Below are 27,900 nucleotides of genomic sequence, written 5' to 3'. Positions count from 1 at the left end.
CAGTGGCACATTGGAGGAATAAGCAAAAGATTCAGACAAAAGGGGAGTAGGTGAAAGAGGATATGAAAATGAGACACCGGAAAAACAGTGAGGGAGAGAGGGTGCTATCATCTTTAAGTAACAAGGGCCCTTGTCTGATCCCCTCCCACACACACACATACACACTCCTCCTTAGTGACTCAGTCACCACGGCAACAGAGCAGAGGGTAAATCGCTGTGGCGACTGCCCTAGGACGTGTGGTGCATAGGAATGCTGAGTCCCTGCTGCCATCATGGTGTGGCATACACACATCTGTGCACACACACATGCACATATCAGTATTAGTGGTCATGAACAACTCTACTGAATCTCCAGTTCCAGACACGAAAGGATCGTAACCTCAGTCCCCAATGTCAGAAAGAAGGGAACGCCAACTCACCTTGACATCCAGTCTAACTAATACAGAGAACATCACCTATAGCATGTGCTGGACAGCATGGTGTTTGTTCATGTTCCTGCGGCTTTAGCCTGTCTCCAGTCACAGCTTTTTCTTTGTTGTTGTTTTCTTGACGTAACAGCATCTTTGCTGATTCCATTAGCTGGAAAGAAACATTTTGTATTTAAACACTAATTTGTCTTAAAAGCTTTACCAGACAGCTTGACTCACTGGAGGAGGATGTTTGAAGTTTGAAGACTTTATAACCCACAAATCCTTCAAGGTGACACCAGTATATTAAATGCACTCTTCTTACACTTTTAAAAGGATGAAGGAAGTGAACATGTAAATATGGAGGCTTAAGTGTACCTGAGAAATAACTGGTTTACACTGATTCATGATGCCATATGTCTGTGAACAAACATATTTAAATTACTCTCTATTCAAATTGATATTGTACTAATTAGTATTGGTAATAACTAATATTTCAATTCACAATTATCTCTCAGATTTTTTGTTTACAGGCTTTTTCACCCACAGAATTAATTGGAATTCTTTTCAATTTGGGTCTTAATTTTAGAACCTATGAAGGCAGCAAGACACTGATAAATTCAAAGAGGCTATAAAATGTGAACACAGTGTTAATTATAAATGATAAGAAAGGGACACAATAATGATATGTACAATATACAGTATGATGGGAAGGCAAAGTAATAAATGAAACAGAGCACTAGAATTATCACCTTGTAGTCAAGTTGCAGTTTGCATGCAGGTCTGTGAAGAATCACATTCTAATCATGTCAGCCATGAGTCCAACTGGATATGTGTGTGCCATGTGTATGAAATATCCTCCAGGGATTCCTCAGATATTGTGTTGACAAGAATGAGACATATATGGGATCACAATGACAACCAACATCTAATTAGTTCATCTTTTAGACCAAGTGGATGTTTTTTCTGGCATGAGAAGAAATGCCTTCAAGGTAGTCCTGACATGCCATGTTGACAAGAAGGGGACTGACATGAGGTCACACTGACTTTGACCTTTGAGCACCACAATCTAATCAATTCATCCTTCAATTAAAGTGGACGCTTGTGGCAAATTTATGGACGTATGTAGAAGCTGGAAACAAAATGCCTCCAGTCAGGGCTTATCTTTATTCCAAAAAGGGTAAAATGTTGGCATAAGAGTCTTGAACTTGAAATACTGTACAAAACAACTAAATTATATAAATTATATGTTGCAATGGCAGTGGATATTGTTTTCAGAATGGTAAAGATTTCGTAATTAAATGGAAAACAATAGTAATGGGATTGTACGTTGCAGAGCATTTGGTGTTGCAGTTTAATTCTTTAAATTCTTATCATTTTGGAAGAAGGAAGCATTGATCTCTGCGAGAATCCAAGAGGGACTTCTATAAACCAAACAGCTGGTACAAATACATGTTAAAAAATGTCTAACTGCTAGATTTTCAAAGAAGGTGCTTATTTATTTCATGTGCTGTCCTCCAAGCTCTCAGGTTATCAGATATCTTTCAGAGAGAGTGATTTACACACTGTATAACATGCTACATTTGGACTTGCTTATTCAAATGTTGTTTAATTTGTTTAACCATGATAAAATCCTTGCCATATTATGATGATTTGCTTTTTACACAAATGACTTATTTGAGTAACAACAAATCATTAGAAAAGCAGCCTAGAAAAGAGCATTACATGCTGCACATGTACTGAAACTCCAAAAACCCAAGGAAAAGGATATCTTCTCTATCTCTATAGGCTTATTAGAAACAGTGCATGCTCTACCAGTAGAAACACTCTGTATTCCTACTGGTAGAGCATCAATGTAAAGTTCTGAATTACAAACATGTAACCTCCCTTTAACAAAGTTGACAGCAAGCAACTATATAAAAGCCTCACAAGCTTTTACAGCTCAATAAACCAGCATGCCTGGAGTGTTTCTGGACTCCCACCCACCTGTTGGGGCAACCTCCAGAATCCCATGGGGTCTGTAATCAATATTTCTGACCTAGATGCATTAATCCAATTTCAATGTCTTGGAAAACATAAAAAAAAAAGAGTAAAATGGTTGTTAATGTTTATGTTTCTGACTTTTTGCCAACCAACTGATGTAGAGCAAGTTACTGTGTTATTATGTTAATTTATGCCAACCAACAATAATCATCAGAATAGTGAACCATGTTTAGTAGAAGTGTCCTGAAGGCTACTGTGTGAAAAGGTCTTTACTACCAAATCCTCAGATCAAACTGAACATCAGTTACTTACGTACGTTAGAATGGCTTAAAAAATAAGTTGTGTGATAAGTGTGTGAAAACAGACCTTTAAAATAGAATGGAAATGTTGCAGAATTACCACTTTTGGAGTCAAGTGCCCTGCTGCTGAGTAAGCTTTAGTGACTTCGCTATGGCTAAGCTCATTATTTCTCAGCTTTTTTTTCCTTTTTGACAGTAATTTCTCTTTCACCCCAAACATCCAAGCACAAATAGTCGGTTTGAGATATTATGGTAAATGCATCACATCCTACACGGCAGCTGTCTCGGGAGCTGCAGACTACATCACAATCAGAATATCAACTATGACAAATGAAAAACAGATTAGCTAAGATAATATTCTATGTTCATCTTCACTGGTACTTTGTGCCACACTTGAGACATTCTCAGACCAGCCTTATTAGGACTTATGTTCAGTTTTCAATGATTTTGCGCTGTGCATCAAACGCAACCATCATTCTATGCCCATGTACTAAAATGACATAAAAGAGTGTGGGAGGGTGGAGTAGTGATTGGGCTCGTGGAACATTTCCAATTTGAAATCAAACCTCTGGTAATAGTGCATCTTTAGAAATATTAAACAAAAAAACACATAGTATAGAGCAACATGACATGTAACTTGAGAAACAAACAAGAAAGAGAAATCTGTTTCAAAGTGAGGCATAGATAAGAGCACTGTGGGCCTTGAGGGAATCGCCTTGACTCACAAACAGCATATCAGACTCTGTACTGACAACTTTAAAAAGGTGCCTTCTTTCCAAAGCTGTCTTTCAGCAGCATGTCCTGATACTTTATGTTGTCAAGCCTTTGCAGTTTAGGAAATTTTTACATAATAATGTGCAATGCAAAGCTTTCAACAGGAGATTTATCACACATTCACGCTTGGCGATGTAAGCAGCCATTTCACTGACTGACACAATGTCCATGGAGGGTTCCTGTGTGTATGTGTGGTACATATTTATATAAAACTGCTGAAGTAAACTCAGTACTCTTTTTTTTCAGGCCCAACGGAACAGATGTGATAGATCCAAAGTAAAACCTCAGAGCAGGAGAAAACGCAATGGATTGCACTTCAAGTATCTGGAGTTTATGTATTAGAGAGAAAAATATTACTATGTTTTTTTAGTTTTTTTTGCACAAAGGAACAATGCTAGAGAGGTTTACACCGACCTGTCAGCAACTACTCTGCTGTAACTCTGTGCAAATGTACTGTAACTACAGCTTTTATCCTCAGCATCTGCTGATTTTACTGACACACACCTTCCACTTCTTTGCAGGTATCAGTTCGATCAAATTAAAAGGCATGAATGTGTATGGTTTATGCACTGCATGTCACTTACACATCTCCTTTAGATTGTCAATGTGTGGACTTGTCAAGAGGGGTTCTTTTCCACAGTGTGTCATCATCCTCGAGACTCTACAACAGCTCCAACTTACAGTGCAGATTACAAACGGTAGGATCTCAATTAGATATTTCCTGTTGTTCCAACTGCAGTGCATCAAAGTGTTTCAGATATTTCCTCATATGTCAAGGAGTTGGATATATTGGGACCTGTTTGACTTGTAACTACTTATTTGCACTGTGGTTATTCAGGTGCCTGTAAATCCATTAATTATTGCTTAGAAGTGATTAGTTTCACACAAACTCTGTTCCAGTTAGGAAAACAATCATGCACTGTTACTGCCTCATTAGCTGACTAAAAATGCTAAAGCTTTTTCCCCATGTCTCAGACACAGTTTAAGCTAAAAAATGTAGGGCATGAATATTCTGTCAGTGTTAGTCAGTCAATTTGATGAGGGCAGGTGAGAAAGATGACAAACAAGTCCTTCCTTATTCTAATTGGCTGGGGAGCCTATGTATCTATACATTGCATCTATACTTTCAAAACCACAAACCTTCTCTATCCTCTAGGACTGCAAGTTGATGGGACAAACAACCTGTGTATGTATGCAAGTGCGACCTCTGGACAAGTCTTTGCTGTCGTACTGCAATGAGACAATCTTGGCAACAGCCATTAGCTTGTAATAGCCTCCTCAACACAACACCACCCAGTAATTAAATAAACTGATGCTCCCTCCCTCCCTTTTCTACTCCCAGTTAACCAAATGTCAGGAGAAGAGATATGCCATCGCTACAGATGGATGCATCTCAAGACAGAAATCTGACAAGAGTTAGTTTTTGTCAAGGACTAAAGCTTAATATATATATATATATATATATATATATATATATATATATATAATAAGAGAAAACACTACCAGATATATTGTATTTGTTAATGTAAGCTCACATTGATTGATTGTCTTTAGGTTCTTTAACTACTAACAGTAACTTATTCTTCTTCTTTCAAACATTCAACTATATTCTTGTAAATGTATTAATTTTGGTGAATCTGTCTTTTTTCTTCCTGCCCTCATTCTCTCTTTTCATCCAACAATCAAATTTGCATCTGAACACAATTCATTTGTGTACTGTAAGTTAGTTTAGTCTGCATCAAGGTTGGGCACGATCCCTTGTGCCATGAAATGCACCAACTCTTCTGCTTCCAGCATCCTCAAATACTGCATTATTTGCCACAGTTGATAGGTACTGTATGTACTCATGTGACTCACATTTGAGAAAGTATTTTATCCAAAGCACTTCAGGTAAGGAATAGATAACAGGCAGCTCACGGTTCATTCTTTTGCCCAAGGACACTATGACATATGGACCGTAGGTGCCAGGAATCAAACCGCTGACCCTGCAATTAGTGGACAAACCACCTCACCTTCTCCATTGGCCACAAGATTAAACATTAACATTCTCATCATATATTCTTTCATTGCTGTTGCTCTCTCACCATATGGAGAGTAACGTGCATGCAACCTAATTAAAGCTCACGAGAGGACTGACCGCAGAGTAAGGAAATCTGAATGTGACGTCGCTTTGATAAAACTTTCATAATGGCTATATGTCAACATTATTCAGTACACAATGGATTAGTTTTTTACTTTTGTTCTGCTATTTTTTATTGTTACAAATACAGCAATTGTTTCTGAAGAAAGCGGACACATGAGTGCTCAATCAGGGGTAACAAAGGGCAAAGTCCCATCTTTCTGTTTTGTGCAGCTTCTAAATATAGATTTGTTCGTTTGGTCTGGTGGAAGAACAATGCAACAAAGCTTAATCTATTCCTTAAAATTCCAATCAACTCATTATTGGATTCAAAAATTTGTTGAATCGGGTAAAAAATGTCAAAGAGATTGGTTCACTGTAGCTGACTAAATATTTTGGGAGGATCATTACAGCATGTGGACAGCTTTCTTTTAAACTGGCTTTGTACACATGCCATCAATTGCTCAGTAAAAAGCTAAGTGAACAGATGACAGAGTCATACGCATGCCACCAACTGCTATGATGTATTTGATTTCACGTAACCTCATTACTTACTTAGCATTGCTACTCAGTTGTCACCTTAAAATTAATTTGACTTCTATCCCTCCTATATTTGCCATCTTTCCCATGCAGACTGCTGCTTACTTGACTTGTTGACATAGGTAAGTCATGCTCAGTTTCTAAAACTATAGGTATTTATTTGGTAGAAAAACCTCTAGAACATAGCAATGCTTAGACTAACAAGCATCAACTCTTTCTGATTTGTCATCTCATTTCACTTCAGCAGAGTTTTCTGTGGTGATAGAGAAATTGAAAGTGATTTTAGTGAAGTTTAGCTTGGTGCGCTAACATGACTTAATTTCAATTGGAAATGGCGGAGTGAGTTTTGTTGTTAGCAGATGCCATGTTGGTGTAGCAGTCGACATGGAGTGGACATGAATATGGATAATGTGTCCAAGGGGGGGCAGGGAGCTAATGAACAGGAGTGGATCAAGCTTTGAACCCTGGAAACACCTGGGACAGAAGGGCAATGGAAGTCTTGGTTGGTTGCTGCTCATTAAGACAAAATGTAGATTGTAGATGCAATGTAGATCATTAGGTCTCTGTGCCGGTCTGATTCTATTGTTTCCTGCCCTACTAATTGTCATACCATGAATTGCCATAATTTGCCCAAACTGAATTCTCCTCTGAATTTGGCACTGAATTTGATTGTTCATGCACAGACAAATCAGTTGACAAGAGTCATGTGTAAGTGCAGCAGACAAGTGCTATGTCTTAAGAGTGCTTCACTTTTCTATCACAGCCAGTGGTTTGTAAATCTGAACTCTAGATTCTGGTTTCCTATTGCCACTTAGAATTTGGGTTTCGTTAAACGACCATCTAAGCCACATGATGACTAAACAAGTGTCTATCCATGTGTCTACACATTTTTCACATCATTTTCTAGTCTAGACAGAAGTGTAGTATGGAGGGAGAGAGGGAGGGGTGATTGAGTTGTATCAGGAGTTGAAACCTTCTTAACCCCTGTAGTTGGCAGGTGATCACAGTAACGAAAGGAAAAGAGCAGGTAATTTGACTTCTTTTAACTCCAGGCAATCCTTTGGTATTTTCTACGAGCTTTAGATTGGAGCAGGGAGGAGAAAGGATAAGAAGGGAAAAGGGGCTCAGACTAATTGCCTAAGCGGAAGATCAATATCTGAGCTAAGCAGGAAAGACCACAGCTCAGTGACGAGACCGCCAATAGGTCCCAGGAGTTCAAATGTTCCCCGGGGTTGGGATTTGTCATTCCTACTGGAGCAGTGAAATCAAAATGGCTGTGGTGGGTGGATATTCTTGATTAGTTGTCAGTATTGAAAACGTATATGTAAGGGTGGAAGTTTAGGTTAGTTTATTTTTGGTAGGACATGGGTTAGATTAAAGGTCATGGTTTGGGTTATAATAAATCACTGCTGACTGTCAATAGGATGTAGTTTGCCTGTATCCTACTGATAGCCCCTTTCTACCCACAGCTTGCCTGATTTACTGGCTAAAGCACAATTTGATCGACTCTACTTGAGTGTGCTTTTTCAATGTTTGTTTTTTTTTTTTTTGCCCACCCACACACATAATATGTGCACACTTCACACTTGTGTTCACTGGATAACAGAAAGTCCTGTAAAACCACACAACTCTTATTCTTACGTAATTGTGGGGAAATTAAAGTGCTGTTAAGGCAGGCATTACTTTTACAATCCCAGTTCCAAAAAAAGTTTTTGATTATGATGTTTGGGTTCTCAAATGCCAATAAACGAGGGATGTTTCTGTGGTGGACATCACTGCACAGGCTCTGGAATACATCCAAAGATCACTGTTGTAAATACAGGTTACTGTGCCATCCAAAAATGCAAAATATAAAGCTCTATAATGCAAAGAAGAAGCCATATATAAACAGGATCAAGAAACACTGTTCTTCTCTGGGCCAAAGCTAATTTCAAATGGTCTGTGGAAAAGTGGTAAACGGTGCACTAGGGCCTATGGAATGTGCAGCTCGCACACCTGGAAAGGCACCAATGTTAAAAGATATATCCAGTTTAAACAATTGATATGTTTTCTATGTTCTATCGGGAATAATATTTTAGTTTATGACATTTGCAAATCATTGCGTTCTGCTTTTATGTAGATTTCACACAGCATTCTAAACTTTTTGGAATTGGGGTTGTGGATTTATTCCTGTTTAATTCAAAAGTAGTATACAGAGATGTCATTTTTAGTACAGTTCACTTCATTAAGTCCCTAGTGGTTATCAATTAAGTACACAAAGGTAAAACACTGTATAGGCTGTATAAGCTCACACAATTCTTTACTGACTAAATATTCCTTTTTGGATTTATTCTCTGTTGCTTTGTTGTGATTTATAAAGTCTCTAAATGAGGCATAACATTTGGTGAAAACGTGTGGTGTGTGGGCAGAGGACTCTTCATGCAAACACAAATTCCGCTCCAAAGCAAGCTTAGTGACAAGGATTCTGCACACTACACCTATAATTTTCAGGACTGTGGATACTACAGGCAGGAGTGTAAATCAAAAAGCAACTGTCCACCAATGCAACATACAGTAAACTGTTTTGTGTGTTGACAATTACTCCCTTCCGAGCCTGGATTTCAGCAAAATAACATGCTTTATCTGCCATGAAACACTATTAGAAATATCTAGTTCAGTCCCAGTACTACTACCAAATGAAAAGGAGGTTTTTGTGGAACCAGCTGATTTTTATTCCTGCTGTGAAAGTGCAGAGTAGGAGGAAGGTGCAAGTCTCTCTCTCTCTTTCTTTCTCTGCTGGTGTTTGGAAGGATATAGCTGGATGATGGCAGCGGCGGGTGGGGTGGGAGGTGGGCTTTGCAGACTAATTGCCCAGAGCATGGCAGGGTGATAAAGCAACAGGCAGAGCAGAGTGACGGCCATGGCAATGAAAAGACCCAGCTCATAGCAACACCATAAAAGCTAATTACTGCCATACAAAGAGCAGCCCCTGTCATTGTGCCATTTGGAAAAGAGCAGAGAGAAAAACAAGTGAAAGAACCTGCCGCAATAAAGACTTAACCATTAACAATTAGTCTCCAGTGCTGCTAATGAGAAAGCCAAGATAAAACCAAGGGCAAAATTTAAATGGAGGGGGTGCCATAGGTTCTCTCTAGGGTTTCTTAGCTTCAAAGGTAAGCTACAGAGAGAGACTGGGGGCACAAATGCACCCCCTGGTATATGTGGGTAAAAAATGTCTTGAGTCGTGGTGGCCAGCAGCACAGGAATGAGCTAACTGCTGCAGGGTGGAAAGATACTCTCCAGGGAGACAGGTGCAGCGCAGGTAATTGGCAAAACAAATGGCCAGGGGATATATTACATATACGTTCACTATGTACGGTGGATATGAAAAGACTACACACCACTGTGAAAATGCCAGGTTTCTGTGAGGTAAAAAAAAATGAGAAGACAAGATTAATAATTTTAGAACTTTCTCCACCTTTACTGTGACCCACAACCTGTACAACTCAACTGAAAAACAAACTGAAGTCTTTATTTTGCGGGGAAGTACAAATAAACAACTAAAATGTAATGTGGTTGCTTAAGTGTGCACACCAACCTATAACTGGGGATGTGGCTGTGCTCAGAATTAGGCAAGCACATTGATCACCATTTAAAGTGCCTCTGATTAACCCCAAATAATGTTCAGCTGCAGTATCCTGTTCCTGACATTTCCTTAGTCGCATCTTACAGCAAAAGCCATGGGCCAAGACCACACTAGGTTAACACAAGTGTTGCAAGTGTATGAAACTGCTAGTATGCACATGTAGTCATGTCGTATGATGGATCTGGATATGTGAAAATATATGAAACCTTTCGCTTAATGTAAGAAGTCACGAGTCAGGCCAGTAATAACATGACTGACACAGGCAGGAATAAGTAGAGAGATGTAGAGATGTAGAGCAAAACGATGCCTTGAAGTCAAACCACAGACCAGGAGTCACATGAGTGACCAGTTCTGTCTCCCTTTCTCTTCACCCTGTACACCTCAGACTTCAGGTACAACTCAGAGTCCTGTCATCTTCAAAAGTTCTCTGATGACTCTGCAGCTGTAGGATGTATTAAGGGTGGAGATGTCACAGAGTACCGTGGAGTGGTGGACAGGTTTGTGTACTGGTGTGGACTCAACCACCTTCAACTCAACATCAATGAAACAAAGGAGCTGGTGATGGACCTGTTTTTGGACTGGACTGGACAAAGAACTCACCAGCACTGTATAAAAAGGCTCAGAGCCAGATGTACTTTGAGAAGACTCAGGTCCTTCAACGTCTGCAGCACCATGCTGCGGATGTTCTATGAGTCTGTGGTTCATCTTTTATGCTGTGGTCTGCTGGGGCATCAACATAAAGGTGGCAGACACTAACAGACTGAACAAACTGATTAGGAGGACTGGATCCGTTCTGAGTGTGGAGCTGGACCCTCTACATGTTGTAGCTGAGAGGAGGATGCTCTCCAAACAAGGGGAGGGGGAACTGTTGATTTTTGTCATATATTTGTTGTCATTAAACCCTGGACTATAATTAATAACCAATTTTCATTCATCTCACATATTCTGTATATATACTGACTTTTCTGTATTGATGTTATTCTGTTTTTGTGTTGATGTGGATCCTCTCTGGTTGTAGTTCCCTTTTCTTTCTGTCTGAGTTGAGAGCAACTGTATTAAGGCAAAACTATTTCCCTCTGTGATTCTTCTGAAAACAAAGCTGCGACATTTGGACCACTAATAAAAGTCTTTTTATGGGACACAAAAAACAACTTTTAAACTCAGAGAAAACCCTCCATTACTGCTGGAAATGAAGGATTAATCTGCCAAGGCAATACTAGACAACTGACTGAATGATTAAAATGAAAACCGGATCTAAGTTTTACAAACCATCTTAATGGAGTGATGAGTTTGGAACAGAGGCATACAATATGGGTTGCTTTAATTGATGTAATGAGTACAATCTACTTAAAGCTACAATCCATAAGATTTCATTCATGGTTAATCTAGCATCACCTGTGGCCACCTGTGGTGGGGCAAGCCTGTGTCCTGTAAATGTAGTAGCTATGCAACTGCAACTTTGATTAGATTGCAGTTAGAAATGTAATGCTTTGGGTGCATTAGGTTATAATGCAACTTCTCTTTGTAAGAAAATAACTGCAGCTTTGGCTAAATGTGTGTAAAGGTTTAAGACAGGTTAATACAGAAGCAGGATAACACTCACTGTGAAAAAAGTCTTCCCAATGACGTATCCAACACTTGCATGTAAAACCTTTGAATCTGACATGAGTAGGATTGCACCAATAACAAATGACTACTAAGTTCTGTGAAAAGGGAAGTTGTTATGTTGTCTCTCCCAGCAAAGCATCACCTGGGACGCATCATGCTGAACTAATCCTGTAATATGGTTGGAAACCATTAACTGTATGATAACTCGTCACCCTCATTTTGTCTGCTTCTGTCTTCCCTTTCTGACCCAGGTTTCTGACAAGACCAGAAGTAATTAATACTTGTCAAACATCTCAACACACAACCTACCCTTTCCCATTACACACACACACACACACACACGCACACCAACAAATACTTGTACCGCAGGACTGATGTTGCCATGTCTGCAAACCACCAGACTAATTGACTCTTGACTGTGAGATCATAGAGTGAGATCGTGCTAATTACCTGACTCTGCAGTCATATTAAAAATAACACACACAGATATACACACTTGGGTTCCACTGATATTTGTATTCAGAATCATAAAACGCCAGAGAGGTTAGCAACACAAAGCTGTCTACTGTTCCACAAGTCCTTAATTAACCATCATAGCATTGATACAGCTGACTGACAAAAAGACAGGCACAACATAGTGTCAAACAGTTCTCTGTGACCTGACAGAACGAGAGAGAGAGAGAGAGACACAGACAGAGAAAGAAAGGAGGATAATTGACTGAAGGATAATTGGCTGGTTCTGAGTGCTTTATCTGAACTCTGGAATGCTTCCATTCATTTACTTTGGTTCAGTTAGCCACAATGGATGGTAACAATGGTATTTAGACTTAAGTGGCACAGGGTTGTGACAGAAAGATACTAATAGTCAAAAAAAAAGGTTATTGAACAATGTTATTGGTTATTTTTAGCCTTTATTTTATTTTAAATTCTGAGGAAATGTGCGAAAGAAGTTACATGGAATGAAGGTCCAAAGTCTTTTAATGCGGTTTGATTGTGTTGCCTGAGCTGTTGTCACTCACACATACAAACCCACATATTCTCAGCCAGGGGTCTGTAATATTGTGTCTCTCTACATTTTTAATTATGCTTTATAAATTCCCAGCTGTTTCCACGGTGGCAGGAGTCCAGGCAATCCCAATGCCAGCACATGCCAAATGACTGACACACGCTTTAAAAAACACATGCAAGATTGTGCTCTCCAAGTGGATGGCTTTTGTGAACATCACAAAAAGTAAGTTCACTTTCAAACCACCCTTAGTTTTAGCTAACAGAAAACTAACTCAGTAAAATGAGTTGACCTACTACAGTCACAGTAGTAGTCTCATTTATCTGCCTATTTTACTGACAGTGCTCAGTTTCTGTTGGTGGTTTACACAATCCGGCTAAATCTAGCTTGTGCACAACCTGTCCCGACACCCTGACCTTGTGGCAACATCACAGTTCTTAGCTATTGTTCAGAGTGTGCATGTGCTATTATTTGGTCTTTACCATTATTTGGTATTCTGGCCTTTTTATACAAATGTATTTCTGTTCTGGTTTGGATTGGTACTGTAGTCTCCTCAAACTACTGGAAAATACCTGTAGCAAACATAAATCTAATGCATTTGTCATTATTTTCAGGTGCAGATTAAAATTTTGTATCTCAGAACTTGAGTTTAATTTGAGTCCAGCAAAAAAAGGTTTTCACTCAAACTAGTCCCTTAACTGACTCCAGACTTTACTTGGACTGGTGCAAAATAAAACTGGAACATTAATAGTAGTATAATATATTGTGTTATAAAGCAGTATCAGTAGTATTTTTTTTAAATACTGGTAAGATACTGAACATTTCTGAAGGAATTTCAAAATGTAGTATATTACCACACTCAATCTGTGATCATCACACACAAGCAGGGTTGATACTCCAGTTTGATAAAGGGGCTGTGTAAAATTTAGGCCTGGGGCACAGGAGCAGTAGTTTCACTAATAATATTAATATTCTGTATCATCTAATTAACCAAATGAATTTAACAACAATATTAAGAATAACAACAATAATAATAATATTAATAATATATAATTTATATTTTTTTTCATTCACATAATTCACTCCACTCTTCATCCTGATGTAATTCTAAACAAGAAAGTACACATGGATTTGATCTAAAATGTAGTAGCATGTTGCAATTTTGACCAACCAAAAAGGACGCATGTCACACCACTTGTTTTCTTGGCATAATAACACACTTTGGTCTTTTCAAAACATTTGTAACTCATTTACACTTTAGCATGCAGAATTCTGAGAGAAAGTAAGAAAGAGACAAAGAGTAGAAGCAGTCAAGCTTTAATTCTTCAAAACATCCGCTCCCTCTCTATGTCAGGCTGACTACCATAAATGGCCACACAGTTCCAGCTCACTTCCCTCTCCACACGTGTTAAAGCGAGCTAACACAAAGCTAGACCTATTCAGACACACAACACATTTGTGTACATATTCATATGGTCGACACGCATATATGCATCCACACACAAACCTATAAGCACATTTTATTCACTCCCTGAGGCTAATTTGCTCCTGACCAAGAGCTTTCACAGTAGGGTAGCTTCCCTTAGTCTGGCTCCCAGAGAGAGTGTGTGCGACGGGGGACTTGTGTGTATCGTGTGTGGCAGTCGGCAGCAGCCTCTCAGGGCTGTGCTTTAGCCATGGTGTTGTCCCTGTGGAAGAGAGTGAAGAGAAGTCTTTTCTTTGCCACTGCTGACTTAAGTGCTCATATGAGTGCCTGGAACAAATGGATTAGAGAACAGTACAGTCTGAGGCAATGGCATGCCACCTCACTCTTGCACCATGCTGGACTCATCTCATGGCAATTCCGAGGAGTCAAGGCTATGAAAAAGCAACAGTGAACTAGAAAAACGGCCTGCATTTACTGATGATAGATGTCATTTTTAATAAAGGACGACATAATTGTTCTATTTGCATGGCAACAGGTAACAACAGGACCTTACAGTATACTTGCGCCGGTACTTTACAGTTCTGAATACTTATAATATAATTTGTTTACTTAATGGTCATTTGGAGTCCCCAAATGTCCAAACAAATTGTTGACCACCGATCTCCAATAAACAATGCAATGCATGGTTTATTAACTTAAATTTGTATATGGTAATCAATCCTCCATTGTTGAGCTCAAAGTCAAGCTGAGCTTTAGTCGAGTCTGAGTCTGCAACTCTAAGTCGAGTCCAAATAAGACTGAGAGTAAAGCACCAAAACAAAAAAATATATATAAATATGTTTTGGAGACGCTTACTTGTTTGCAGTTCCTGTGATGCTAGAGATAGTATATTTGTGATTGCAATATCATGTAACCTACAACAATTACAATGCATGTGCAGTTTAAAAACACTGTAAGATCAAATTAGTTAGCAATTTCACTTAACACCTTCTAAAAACACGACAACATGTTGCCCCCACCCTTAAAGTATTGTACTGTATTTATGAAGATGAAAAAATGCCACACTGTAGGTTATACTGGTTTCTTTACATGTAACCTTTTTGCTTCACATTAAACTGAAGTGCAACTTTACATTTCCAATATCTGAGTAATGTACCTGGGCAGGTTCCTTAAAAGCTTGTAGGAGGAAGGAAAAAAGGAAGGAAGGTAAGAAAGAGTAAGTGAGTTAAATACCAACGAGTACAAGACAAGAAAAAAACTGACTTAGTCCAAACTTGAGTAATAGAGCCCTGATTTGGTACACCCACAAAAACACTCATCTATTCATAAGAATTTTGTTTTTCTTAAGTTTATGTATCTGTAAGTATTTATTTTCTCTCAACTCCTACTCGCAGCAACCAGTCGAGGCAGATGGCCGCCCACCCTTAGCCTCTCACAGTAGAATACCAGTGGTGGAAGCAAATCAGTTGCTTAAAGTTCCATTAAAATGAATTCTAATTTAAATTATCTTACTGTACTGCTGGATAGCTTGTGAATAAAGTCAACTGTTTTATGAGTGGAATTTGCTATTCCAAAAGGAATTTATCTGCAAGCACCTTTTACATTATTCAAATTCAATCAGAAAAATACAACAAGGTACAGTAATAAAAATACAATAAAATGCACTGTTCTCAAATATAAAAAAGAAAACATAGATTTTTTTAATACCAGTGTCCTGAATTTTAAATGTCTACACAGTGGTGGCATGAATGCACTTCACTGTGTCATCAATCGAGAGTGTTTCAACTGCAATGAGAAAATCTAAACCTGATGTACCTAAAAGTCAAAGGCTTTCATTAAGACTCTACAGCTGCCTCCTGCATGCCCTTAATTCTTTCCCTGAACTATAATATATCTGTAGTCGGGCATCCCAAGCACACAGGTTAAAATGAAATTGACAAAGCGGTCAAAGAGTCTGTTGTTTAAGATCAAATGAACAGAATAACAAAAACTTCAACTCTTTACAGAAACAAGGACAGAAAGGTTGAAGAGGCGTTTGAGAAGTGGAGAAATACAGCTCTGTGCCCAAACTATCATTGGCTGTGGCATTAGGGACATGACGTATCATCAATCAATAAACCGTACCACAGAGACATAAATGATACGGTAAGCAAATGGCTGCTATTATATGTGTCAACATTTGACAGTCATTTGCCAGAATAAGATGTTCTGTAGTCCTCTGTTGATCTTTCCACTCTGTCCTCCTCCTCTCATTAATTGCCTCTCCTGTCATCTGTCCCACTGGCAGCCTGTCCTTCCCAAGATCTACTCCATCGTTAATCCTTGTTTGCTCCTCAAGTTCTCTCACATGTATACAAATATTAGCTATTAACCACCAACACCTAACACCATAGAGTTACTTTTTTTAATTATTTGAAGCAGATTGTCTGTCAAACAATAGAAGTATTAACATTTAACGTATTTTGGGCCAGTGGTATACATGTTCCCATGTCTTGAAGTGATTTTTTAAGTGTTGGCTTAGAGACTGTATTTCCCTGTTGATATTTGGCAAGGGCTTTGTTGCAGATTTTCATGACTCATCAAAAGTTGAATATGAGACAAAAGTTTAAAATTTCACCTTCGACTTCTTGGTATTTACACCATGAAGTCATTGAGCATTGATATCATTGAGCAACATGCTCTGTCATAAGTAGTTGTTGTCCTGACCTGTTCTGTGTGTGTTGCTCAGCACACCAATGGGTCATTCCTTTTTAAACACATTACAGATTGCATTCGCTATGCCCAATAGCAACAGTTTCCATTCTGTTCTTGTTTTGAAGAATCAATATCACATTCACGTCGCACATCAGGACACACTTGTCAATCACATATTGTGGTGCCTTTGCTCATTTAAAAATTGGGTCATCCTGCACAAAAGCTGTTACGTTCTATGTTTAATGTATTTAGGTGTAAATGTGATCAAATAAAAGAAATTCAGTACTTATCTTAAACCCAGATGTTTTATCTTACCCCAAAATATCTTCATTGAACAACAGAAACAAACGGATTGGCCTTGCCTCAGGATTCAGGATTGAGTCATTAGGTAAAAATACCACCTGCACAGCATCAGCTGAGTTTGATCCTGAACTGCACAGTAGATCCGGTTCAGACTGCTCATCCACATGTACAACTGCTTTAACACAACAATGTTCATACAATAGCTGCCATTGTTTCCTCCTCAGCTGAATATTATTTCTTTACCTCCAAAGGTTTCACTTGGTGCATGTTGAAAGTGCACACACAGTCTGTGAAGCTGATTACTGGGACTAGATCTTAATGTCAGGGGCAATGTGACTCAGTTACACAGAGAGAAATAAATACGGAGAGAGCTGAATCATCTGTCATGTCACACTTGACTGATTCTTGCAAAGTCCGTCTGGTGCAGTACAAAATGTACTGCAACTGTAGGGCGTGTGTACTGTACCAGACTTTGGACGGACGAACGGTGAGACAGCGTACACACACTGATTCTGACCATTGACCAGCAGTGCACGAATGACGACACTGAATTTCTTCAGCAGCATTTCATATCAAGATGAATAATCAATTCTAAAGGACTTTACGGAGTGTCTCTCTCCTAAAATGACATTTTAGCTCTTCAAATACTCTCTCTTTCATGTATGATATTTCCTTTGAAAAGCTGAGACAAGGCTTCAGCCAGGTGACACGCTGTGACATCCTGATATCAGGTTTCATGAATATCAGAAAAAACGTATCCTTTAAGTCTAACTTCATGTGACTCGGCTTCTCTCGCTCTCGCTGTCATCCTAGTCTCACGTGCCTTCCAGATGAGAGCTCATCTGAGGATTGAGACAGACAGAATTGGATATGAGATTCAGAATTTAGCTTTTTAGCAGATGTTAGCTTTTCAATATGTATTATGACCTGGCATAATATTTCAAGATGAAGGATAACTCAACTGAATCATTTAATTATAGATTCTACTTCTAGAAATATGTTAACTACTTTGTTTAGATGTCATTCTTAGTGTTTACCTGATAATATACCAATGCTATAGGTTTACTGCATATTATGGCCCTCAGTTAGTTATTTCAGCTATAAAACATTGCACAAAACGTACACAGTTTTTAACAGGGAGGATATAAACCTTCTGTGCATGCTAAATAAAATACTTTTGTATTGAAGGCACAAGCAAATTAAAATGAAAATGTCCCTCTATTTGAATTGGTTTAATTTATTCTTTGTTTCCTCCTCTGATTAATTAAACACTTCCTATACCATGTATCCAAAATTGCGTATGCTGGTAAAGATCGTCATCCAGAGAAACAAAAAGAATGTCTGCCTCAAACCAGTCTAAACGCAGTTCTGTTAAAAAAAACAAACAAAACAACTAAAACTAAAGATCCAAAAGTCTAAATTCAGCGTATGTTCAGAAAAGTTCCTGAACAGTACTCACAAAAGCTTCCTGTTTTCTGCTCTACTTGTGACCCCTTTAATAGATTCAAATCAAAGAGCTATATTTTTTTCCGAAGAAGATCTATTTCATTAATTTATTATTTATATAATACTACAAAGCCACAAGACTGCACTTCCAAAGAATTCCCAAATACAAAGAAAAAAGCAGTTTTATCTGATTCACAAATCTTAGAAAAATGCTGGCAATTTTTTTTTCCAACTAAAAAAAAAATGTTTTTCAACTTTTTCACAGATGGGAAAAAAAATAATTAAAGTTAAAAAAAAAAACTTAGATTAGGTCATGTTCTTAAGTCGTAAACACAGGAGAAAAACAAAAAAGTTCAATCAGGCATGACCTGATTTTTTGTTCCACTTGCCTCTTAGGGCTCCATATTATGCTAAACTCTCCTGCCAAACTGATGGTATCGTGAAAGGTATTATTCTAACCCTTACCACAGGGATTATAATGATAATATAATGCATGTCAGACACACACTAAAACACAAAATGTATACAGGAAACTGACAGGTGTTAAATACTCTGGTTGAATGCAGGAACATCACATTTGAGGGCATTCGTTAAGCTTGTTCTGTTTTGAAGTCCTCTGCTTTCTCAAGCATGTCTTAGTATTTTACCTTGATCTATTACTTAATTCAAAACCATCCGTCCCCTATTTTTCATTGTTTTTCCTGCCTAAATTACAGTCCCTGAGTTGCCAAGATCTGCTGCAGTGCTTGTCCATCTGCAGCGTTTCCCTGGTGGCATCACCATTTCGCTGCTGTCGGAAAAAAACCTTGAGGCTCTGAGAAAGTGTCAGCTTTTCATCGATGAGGAAAACTTGTGTTTGGAATTTTAAGACATAATACAATGGCCTCAGTGGCTACGTTTGAGCCTCAGATGATATTATGCAGCGTTCAAAAGGCTGGGAAGTGAGCAAAGATGTTAATAGGTTCACTTATGTGCTGCAGCAAAAAGGAAGCGGACAATAGATTCAGAGTGTATGTGACTAATAAAGACAGTCACATGACTGGCCTCATAACTCGTAAACAGCTGAGGGAGTCACAGTGAAGCATGACAACAATGGCTTAAATGGAGAGCACTTCAACAAGAAATTATACTGTTGTGTAGATGGGTCAGTGCTGCACAGTATGAACACAAACGACTATGAATGTGATCTTTCAGAGATGAAAGATGTAGTTTTTAAACAATCAAACTAATACAACTGCAATGAATTCGAATAAAACCGAAGCAGTAACAGATATTGAATCAAATCATATTGGAAACGATGTCAAGTCACTGCACCTGCTAAAAGGTTGCTATGATAAAAGATTAACCAGCTGTGCTAATCTGACTTCTCCCACATAAACGTGTAACACACTGAGTGGAAAATGACCATTCTGAGAGGTGCAGAGGTGTGTGAGGCACTTGCGTGGCAGCCCCGCCGCCGTTTGCATGCAACTTAATCAAGATAAACACAGTGAGCGGCTGAGCATAATGTCACTGCACTCCAGGGCGGCACTTCTCAAATCAAAGGTGTCTTGCTGCCTTCAGATGGCTGCAGGGCTTTAATGTACTGCAGGAGAAGCTTTCTATACAGCCCAAAGTGTAAGAGTCTACCTGCTATTACCTCACTGAACGTTTCATGTCATTGTGTCTTCATGTTAATTGCTTCCTTACATTTTCTAACAATTCAGCACAGTTCATTCTAATATTTCATTTGTTAGCAAAACAACAAACGTGCCAGTGCAGTGAGTTTTCTAACACCCGATTTTTGCCAAAATATCAACATCCCTGTTTGCACAGTATCGTTCTGAATGTATTTCCCACCTGTTTGCTTCACTTCTCCCACCTGCGCGCTGGGCACTAAAACATCACAGATGGGCGAAGGAATTTTCCAGCTCAGGAAAATACCACAGTGCCGTTTGCCAAAGCAATTCAGCCCTGTGTTTAAATGTGTAAATTGTACATAAAAGAGAGGCTCGCTCACTAGAGATCATTCATTTATCTGTTCAGTTTTCACCCCTACCTCTTCCCCTGTCTCACTGGAGTTAACATTTAGTCTCCTAATACACCGTCTTCTCCGCCTCCGTCGGCCCCCCCCCCCCCACCCCCCACCCCGGATAGACACACTACCACACATTATCCATCACCTCTGCTCACTCAGCCTCATTCCTAGGTGTTACATTTCCATCTGTGTGGGTGCACACACACAGAATCTTACTGGTTAAATGGGCCTTGAATGAACAAAAAACTGCATAGTCAAAGAGTCACTGAACAAGCAGGAACAGATGAAGCCACACACACACACACACACACAGAGTCTGTTTGAGCAACTGCCAATATGCTTAATGAAACAAGTGATGAGTTATTGACAGCTGCCGTGTGTCTGAAGCTGCTGAGATTTCTATTGCTGTCTCCAGTGTGCTGACACACACACACACACACACACACACACACACACACACACACACACACACAGGTGGCCATGTGATTTCGATCTAATGTCAGATACAGCATTCCAAGCAAAACGTTTGTGTCTGCTTGTGCTTGTGCGTGTGTCAGAGGGGGGATGTTATTGGCAATGAGTGAATAATGAGTTCATCATTTTGAGCACAGTGGGCCATGCGTCTCATTTATCTTAAGCTTTCCCTTGTGTGTGTGTGTGTGTGTGTGTGTGTGTGTGTGTGTGTGTGTGTGTGTGTGTGTGTGTGTGTTTCGGTGTGTTGGGATGGGGGTTGTTTTTGGATACAATGTAGATGATGCCAAAATTCAGTAATGCACAGCATGTGTATGTATATGTAGGTAGACATTTAAGCGGCCGTAGGTTTAAGGGACTAATTAGAGACTCAATGCAATAGTGAGGCTAATTACTGGATTTACATTAATGAGAATATGCACGCAAATGTATCCACACATACACACACACACACAGAAACAAACAGCTGCTCCTGGTGGGGAAGTACAATGCAGGATGACACACATACATACAGACACCGACACACATACAATGAACAAACACATATCCACCCCCGTGATCCTGTCTCGTCCCTCTACCTTCTCCTCCTCCTTTGCCTTCCCGTCCTCCTCCCCTCGTTTGGTGTGAAATTAAACATTAAAGCCCAGCAGCAGCAGCATGAGTCAAGGTGCTTAATGATGTCGACTTCCTATTAAATTTCTCTAGAGAAATAGATTTTAAAAAAAAAAAAAAACTGAAAGATATGTCGTGAGAGAGAGAAAGGGAGCCGAGGCGGGGGGGGCAACGTGATAACGTCAACCCACGATGACTCAGCCTGACCCTCGGAGGATCTAATGGTGGTCATCTCAGGGTTATGGTATGCTCTAAATTTGTATTTAGGTTGTGGGACAAATGGATGCAGCAAAGGTTCAGATATACCCATTTTAAATACCAAGTAAGGGTCAACATCCAAAAACCTCTCACAATTTTAAGTTAACTAGGTAAGCTCACCGGTAGATGAGTCATGATAACTTGATTTATTTCTTAGATTAGCTTTGACCACTGATAATAAGAGAATGGATCACAATCTGTCTGATTTGGCCCAAAGGCTGACATCAAGCATGCCAGAGTGAATTCCTGTAGTCACCACAAATATTGATTCTTTGTATACATTTGATTTTTCTGCCAATGAAAGTCCTCTCCTGTGGAACCAGCTCCCAGTTCAGGTTCGGGAGGTAGGCACCCTCTCTACATTTAAGACTAGACTTAAAACTTTCCTTTTTTATAAAGCTTATAGTTAAAGATGGATCAGGTGACTCTGAACCATCTCTTAGTTCTGCTGCTATAGTTTAGTCCTATATCAATTCAATCAATGCCACCATTGCATGTCATTTGTCTCTTCTCTTTCACATAGTTGTGCTTCCTCCTCTATACCTATCTATGTCTCCAGAGTTCAGTCATTAGCCCTACCGACCTGTCCAGTGTTTTTGCTGCTTGTTGTTGTTTTTTGTTGCCTGTTGTTCTTTTATCACACTTCTTTCCACTCGCCCCAACCGGTCGAGGCAGATTGCCTCCCACCCTGAGCTTGGTTCTTCTAGAAGTTTATTCCTCTAAAGGGAGTTTTTCCTCTCCATTGTTGCCTAGTGCTTGCTTGAGTGGGGTTCTATACAACTTTGTAAGCTCTTACCCCTTTAACACTTTAAAGTGCCTAGGTAACATATTATAATGTGTAGAAGATAGAAACAGGATTAAAACTTTCAGACAGCTCATTTTTGGCCTACTGGACTGGCCTCCAGCCCAGTACACTATTTTCTTCATCTAGCCATTTATAATGATTTTACATCAGACAGTTGCAGTTTTCTTTTGGAAATGACCATGATATTGTTAATATTTCATGACTGCCATGTGCAATTTAAAGGTGACACATGGACTGACAGTTAACATAATGTGCCGGTGCTGAGATAGTTTTAGTGAACAATGTTAACATCATCATTGCCACAGTTATTCTGGTAAATAAACTTTCCTTATCCATTGTGGAAAAAATAACAAAAAACTATGTTGAAGCTGAGCTTAAGTTTTTCTATACATTACATATACACATATATATATATATATATATATATATATATATATAGAGAGAGAGAGAGAGAGAGAGAGAGAGAGGGCAAGAGTGATATATTTACTGTATATACAGGGAGTAAACAGAAACACTGAAAAAGATGCATCTGTTAAAGCCAAGGCTGTTCCATTACTCAGTACCTTTGGAATGACTATGAGTGGGCTTTAAGTGATTTATGTCCTTGTGCAACAGCAAATTACATCTCATTACTTTATATCATGGCAATAAACTGTTTGTTAGTGCAGCAAAATGAATATTACAGATGGACACAGGTAGCAATGTGGGATAGAACTAACGAGTTTTCATGTGCTCAAGGTGGACATATACAAAGGTTTTACTGCATATACATTACAAGTTTTGAAATAAAATTGGAAGGTAACAACAGAGTGAAATGTGGCTAGGTGTGTGAGTCCTCAGAGTGGATCCTGCGAAGTGTCTTCAAGCATGACTAATGTATTTTCAAAAGGGCTTCTTTATATGGCAAAGGCATTAATGAAGTGTGTTTTGACAGCATTACAGCTCATCCATGTGCACTCAAACTGGAGGTTTATCCTGTTCGAGACATCTTTAGTGTATATACGAACATGACACATAGAACCTACACAACACCATTCAAATTCCGGCTCATAGCTTAATTAAACCCATTAACAGACACACCTAGTTCACAGTATCCAACAAGGGTACTATACTTAAACGACACGATTTGGATCAAGCTACTCAATGGCTCAATATGTGTTCTCATCAGCCCATGCTCATGGCTTAGTCAATCCATACTCCACCTGTCAGCAGGCACAGTAGATGATTATAATTTCAACACCTGATCAAAGGACCTTAGAGACCTGCTGGTGTCACAAGGTTGCAGTAGATCTCTAATGTGGTTATCATGTGCTATTATGTGCTGGATCTTAATCTTCGTGGTAAAAAAAAAAACTGAACCATAACCATGGCCATAACAACGAGTAACTGTAAACTGAACAGCACAACAGTCAAATAAACTTACTTAAACCACTTTGATAACAGCTCATTTCTCAAAATTAAACATTTTGGAGTTTAGAATCAAACTGTCAAAAAAAACAAAAACAAAAAAAAAACATGGTATTAGGACGAATTACAGAGGCACAGTGACTTAAAATTACAATGAGGAACAGTGTTGTTTTCCTACAAATGTGGACTTACAGGAGACAGAAAATAGAACAAAAACACTTAAAACACTTCAATTTTGAAAGACGTGACACATTTAAAGTGCAAATCAAAAGGTGAAAAAAGGTTACTAGAAACACATTTCAATACTGGTGTCATTTAAGTAGAATTTATTTCTGCTCACTTCACAGTCAGTTTCTGATTTTTGATTTTGCTGTGGCAATGTCATGGACAGCTCAAGGGGCTTCTCTGCACCACCAAAAAGGCTATGCAAAATCCTTAAGAGTATGATAACTTGACACTCCAGCAATGTAAGCCAGAGGAAGTGTGCATTCACATGTCATTAGGTACTTTGTATTCCTATAACAACCCCACTGTTACCACACCACTCCCTGTCTCATTACCAAGCCAAGGTGACACCTCGGCTTCTGTTTTGAGCATCCAACATACGCGCCATCTGGCCCAGCATCACCTTGTCCATTTACTTTTCAATGCACACACACAGACAAACACACACTGTAATGTGTACAAAGATAAAAAAAAAAAAAAAAAACGGACACCTCTACATATGTATGAACACCAGGTATACACACCTGTCAGTCTAATAGATGTCTGCCTCTGCAGAATGCATTAAAAGTGAAAAAAATGTATGGTTAAAGTTCAGAAGACTCCAATGGGCCAACAATCCCTATACAGAACTAGGTATCAGCGGTAGCTCATACTATGGGTACACTGGGCATTAGGCCAGCGTTAAAGCGTGCAGCTTGCTCTATTCTCCCATACCCAATTTAACATCACAGCATAATCAAAGGCATTTGGCAGCCCCCTAAAAGCAGATTTCATAGTCTTCTGCACTACAATAGCTGGCTGGCTCTCTTTTGCATGAACTCGAAAAAAGCCCCAAATGCTAATTCAGTAGCATGCACAGTAGCCAGCTAAATAATTAACAGCTATAGAGAAGAGAGTGATTTACAAAATATTCTGTTACTTCTTGAGTATACTTCTGGAGTAGCTTGATCAAAGGTTTGTCTGCTTCTTTCCAGTGTGGAAATCTTAAGTTTTACTTTGGCATTACTGTCACTTGAAAGGGATTCATCTTTTTATTTATTTTGTTGAAATATTGAACATGTCAAATTTATCCAGCTTACCCCTACTTCTTTCTAATGCCTCACTTATATTCCTCTTTTTTTCTTTTTCTCCTTTCTGCACTAATTCTAGATCAAGATCAAGTGGTTGCTTCTTCTTGTGCTGTGCTATCCACTTCTTCAATGTACAGCTCAGAGCATTCTTCAATGCACTGGACCGCGTACACTATATCTTGTGTCATCTTGTGTTTTGGAGTCTTGTCTTTTGGGTGTCTCTCTCTGAGTGTGTTAGTGTGTTTCAAATGGACATGTGCAAATAAATACCCCCTCAGTCAACAGAGGTGGAGGCCTTAGGCGTATCCTGTCTCCTATTTATCATGCTTCTCTTTCATCCATGCCCAGAAAAATCAGGCCCAATTCATACATCCACGACACCCAATAACCCACTTTAGGGGATAAGTGGGGTTGGCAGAGGTGTGACTATTACATCCTTCACAACCTCCCCTTCAATTGTTTCACCTAATGAGTCCATTCAGGCCATGCAAGTGTAGTAGTGAAATGTTTCGACCTAACAAGAAGGAAGGTTGGTGGAAGTCATGGTTTAGTTGCCATGACTCAACTTCCAGATAACCTAGATGTCTGAGAATCTAACTGAGAACAAACATATGGCATAAGAAGTAGCACATGTTAGAAAAATTGAGCCATGAATGTATATCTCCCAAAAACATTTGTATAAATATTAAATATATAAAATATATATAAAAATATTTTTTTATCCATGCAATGTCCTGTTGAATGTTGCAGTGCTGCTGGAGTCAATCCACGCCGTCATTGGGTGAGAGTGCAGGGTAAACCTGGACAGGTTGTCCGATTACAGAGTGGACCGGATTATATGCTTACACTCACATTCACACCTATAGGCAATTTAGAGTAACTAGTTGACCTAGAGAAAAAACCCACACAAAGTAGTAACGTTTTCATTATTAGTATTAGTACTATAAATATGTCTCACTAGTTTTTCAAGGTCAATCAAACATGCCATGTATTGACCTGCATAGATAAACAGTGTTACAAAGTCTATTGTTGGTTAACAAAATTAATTTCATGTGTGCCATATTAATTTTTACAGATACATACCAACTGGTTTACTAATTTGTCTTTTGCAATTAAAAATGCATCTTTGTTTGCCACTACAGTACATTGCTGGCATAGACTGTGGCCATTATCATTCACCTTGCGTTTATAACGATCCAAACAAGGATGTGTTACAGGAGAAACAACGTTATAATTCATTCAATAACTCTCATTCCTTCTCATTGTTCTCCTGTTTGTGTGCAGAGGCTAACATTATTACCTACAGTTCGTTTCGAGGTGCCTCTCAATCATCATTGAAGTAAATAGCTTCATGCATTGCATAGTTGTATGGCTATTTTGGAAAGGGTCCACATAAATAATGACTAGGAGTGAAATGGAAACTACAGGAAAAGCTGTTCCTTTTCACCACGCCGTGTCTAACTACGTTGTTCATAATGTGTCGTGTTTCAAATATGCATGAGGCAAAATGTCCCCGGTACTGCTGCAAGTGCTAAAGAAAAGGGGGGTGTGAAGAGAGAGAAAAAGATTGATTTATTTGTAAGATGAATCTTAGAAATGGGGCAACATTATGACATTTGTGTCCCTGCCTGTTTGCACAGTTGCTGTGGCTGGAATTTGTAAAATTACACTGACTGGCATTGGCGGTGTGCCGAAGGTTCAAATGTCTTCCATTTAATATTCAGGAAAGAAAAAAAAAATAAGCTGCTTATTTATTTATTGTAATGCAAGTGTCATGAATATGTATGAGCAACTATCAATGCTGTCACCTTGAGCACAGTTGCACGCATGCATGTGTGTGACTGTGTGTTTGCGTGTGCAGAGTTAAGGTGACACGAGTGCATGCTGGTGTGTAACTATTTGGAAAAAAAAAAAAAAAAAGGCTGGAAAACAGTTTACACAATCTACCAAGGTCACAGTCTCCTTTTTCTTTGATGTTTCTCTGACCAGGCAACAAACATGCTACTAAAAAAGTCATAGAGCTATTTAATGAACCAGAGTGACTTGTTTGATTATGCGTCCATTTTATTTTAAGGGATACTGGATTTGCTCATAAGCATAATTCACTCTAGTTCTACTGTAATTTTTTTTATAAATCTATCGCACTATGTTCATAGAATGCATCAGCTCTTGTCCCCTTGTACATGCTAGTGATTTATACGTGCACGGAAACTGAATATAAAGTTAATGCGCTATGTCCATCATTCGCAACATTTGAAGTTATAGGCTCTTTATCGCCACACACAAACATCAATAGCTGACCTACTCTACAAAACCCTGCATTATGTTCAGTTTTTAATACAAAGGGCTTTGGCTTTGCAGCCACAGACTGGTTCGAGTGCACCTGCTGACCACTTTCCACCACAAGATTAAAACCACCTGGTGGTGTTGTGGCTGACTGGTACATTAGAGTTAAGCTAGGGTGAAAGATCATGAACAAGGCAGATAAGGTTAGGGCTAAACATCTTTAACAACTAGTAAAGTTTAGGTAGTGTTTAGGGTTTATTGGTTTGTTCAACTTAACATTTGAAGGTGACAGTTATGGCAAAGAGTATTTTTGGTAGTTGATTTGCAAAAACAGCACAACTGGTGAGGGTACAGCTGACACGTGGTTCATCCATATGACAAGGTGGATTCAATGTGAAGTCGATTGTTTAGGAGTTTTGGAGGAAGACGCAGTTCCAAACCATTCTCATACCCATGGTGTCAAATACTGACATTTTGTTAACACACAGGAAGGAGGATGTTTGGGACTGATAAGACAAG

At 38.9% G+C, this 27,900-nt stretch overlaps 1 protein-coding gene across 6 annotated transcripts in view; it reads right to left on the bottom strand.

Moving 5' to 3' along the window:
* The window catches only part of nlgn1 (neuroligin 1), a 230,850-nt gene that overhangs the window by 189,419 nt on the left and 13,531 nt on the right, over positions 1-27,900 (bottom strand). Inside the window, exon 3 of one of the 6 annotated variants that reach the window (XM_026345813.1) lies at positions 21,538-21,548. The exons of the other annotated variants lie outside the window; for them this stretch is intronic. Coding sequence (XP_026201598.1) covers positions 21,538-21,548 — 11 coding nt within the window. The remainder of the gene's footprint in view (positions 1-21,537; positions 21,549-27,900) is intronic. 6 annotated transcript variants of the gene reach the window in all.

Source organism: Anabas testudineus, chromosome 4 (genome assembly GCF_900324465.2).
Source record: "Anabas testudineus chromosome 4, fAnaTes1.2, whole genome shotgun sequence".
Lineage (NCBI taxonomy): Eukaryota > Metazoa > Chordata > Actinopteri > Anabantiformes > Anabantidae > Anabas > Anabas testudineus.
This window is presented reverse-complemented; position numbering and strand designations above follow the sequence as displayed.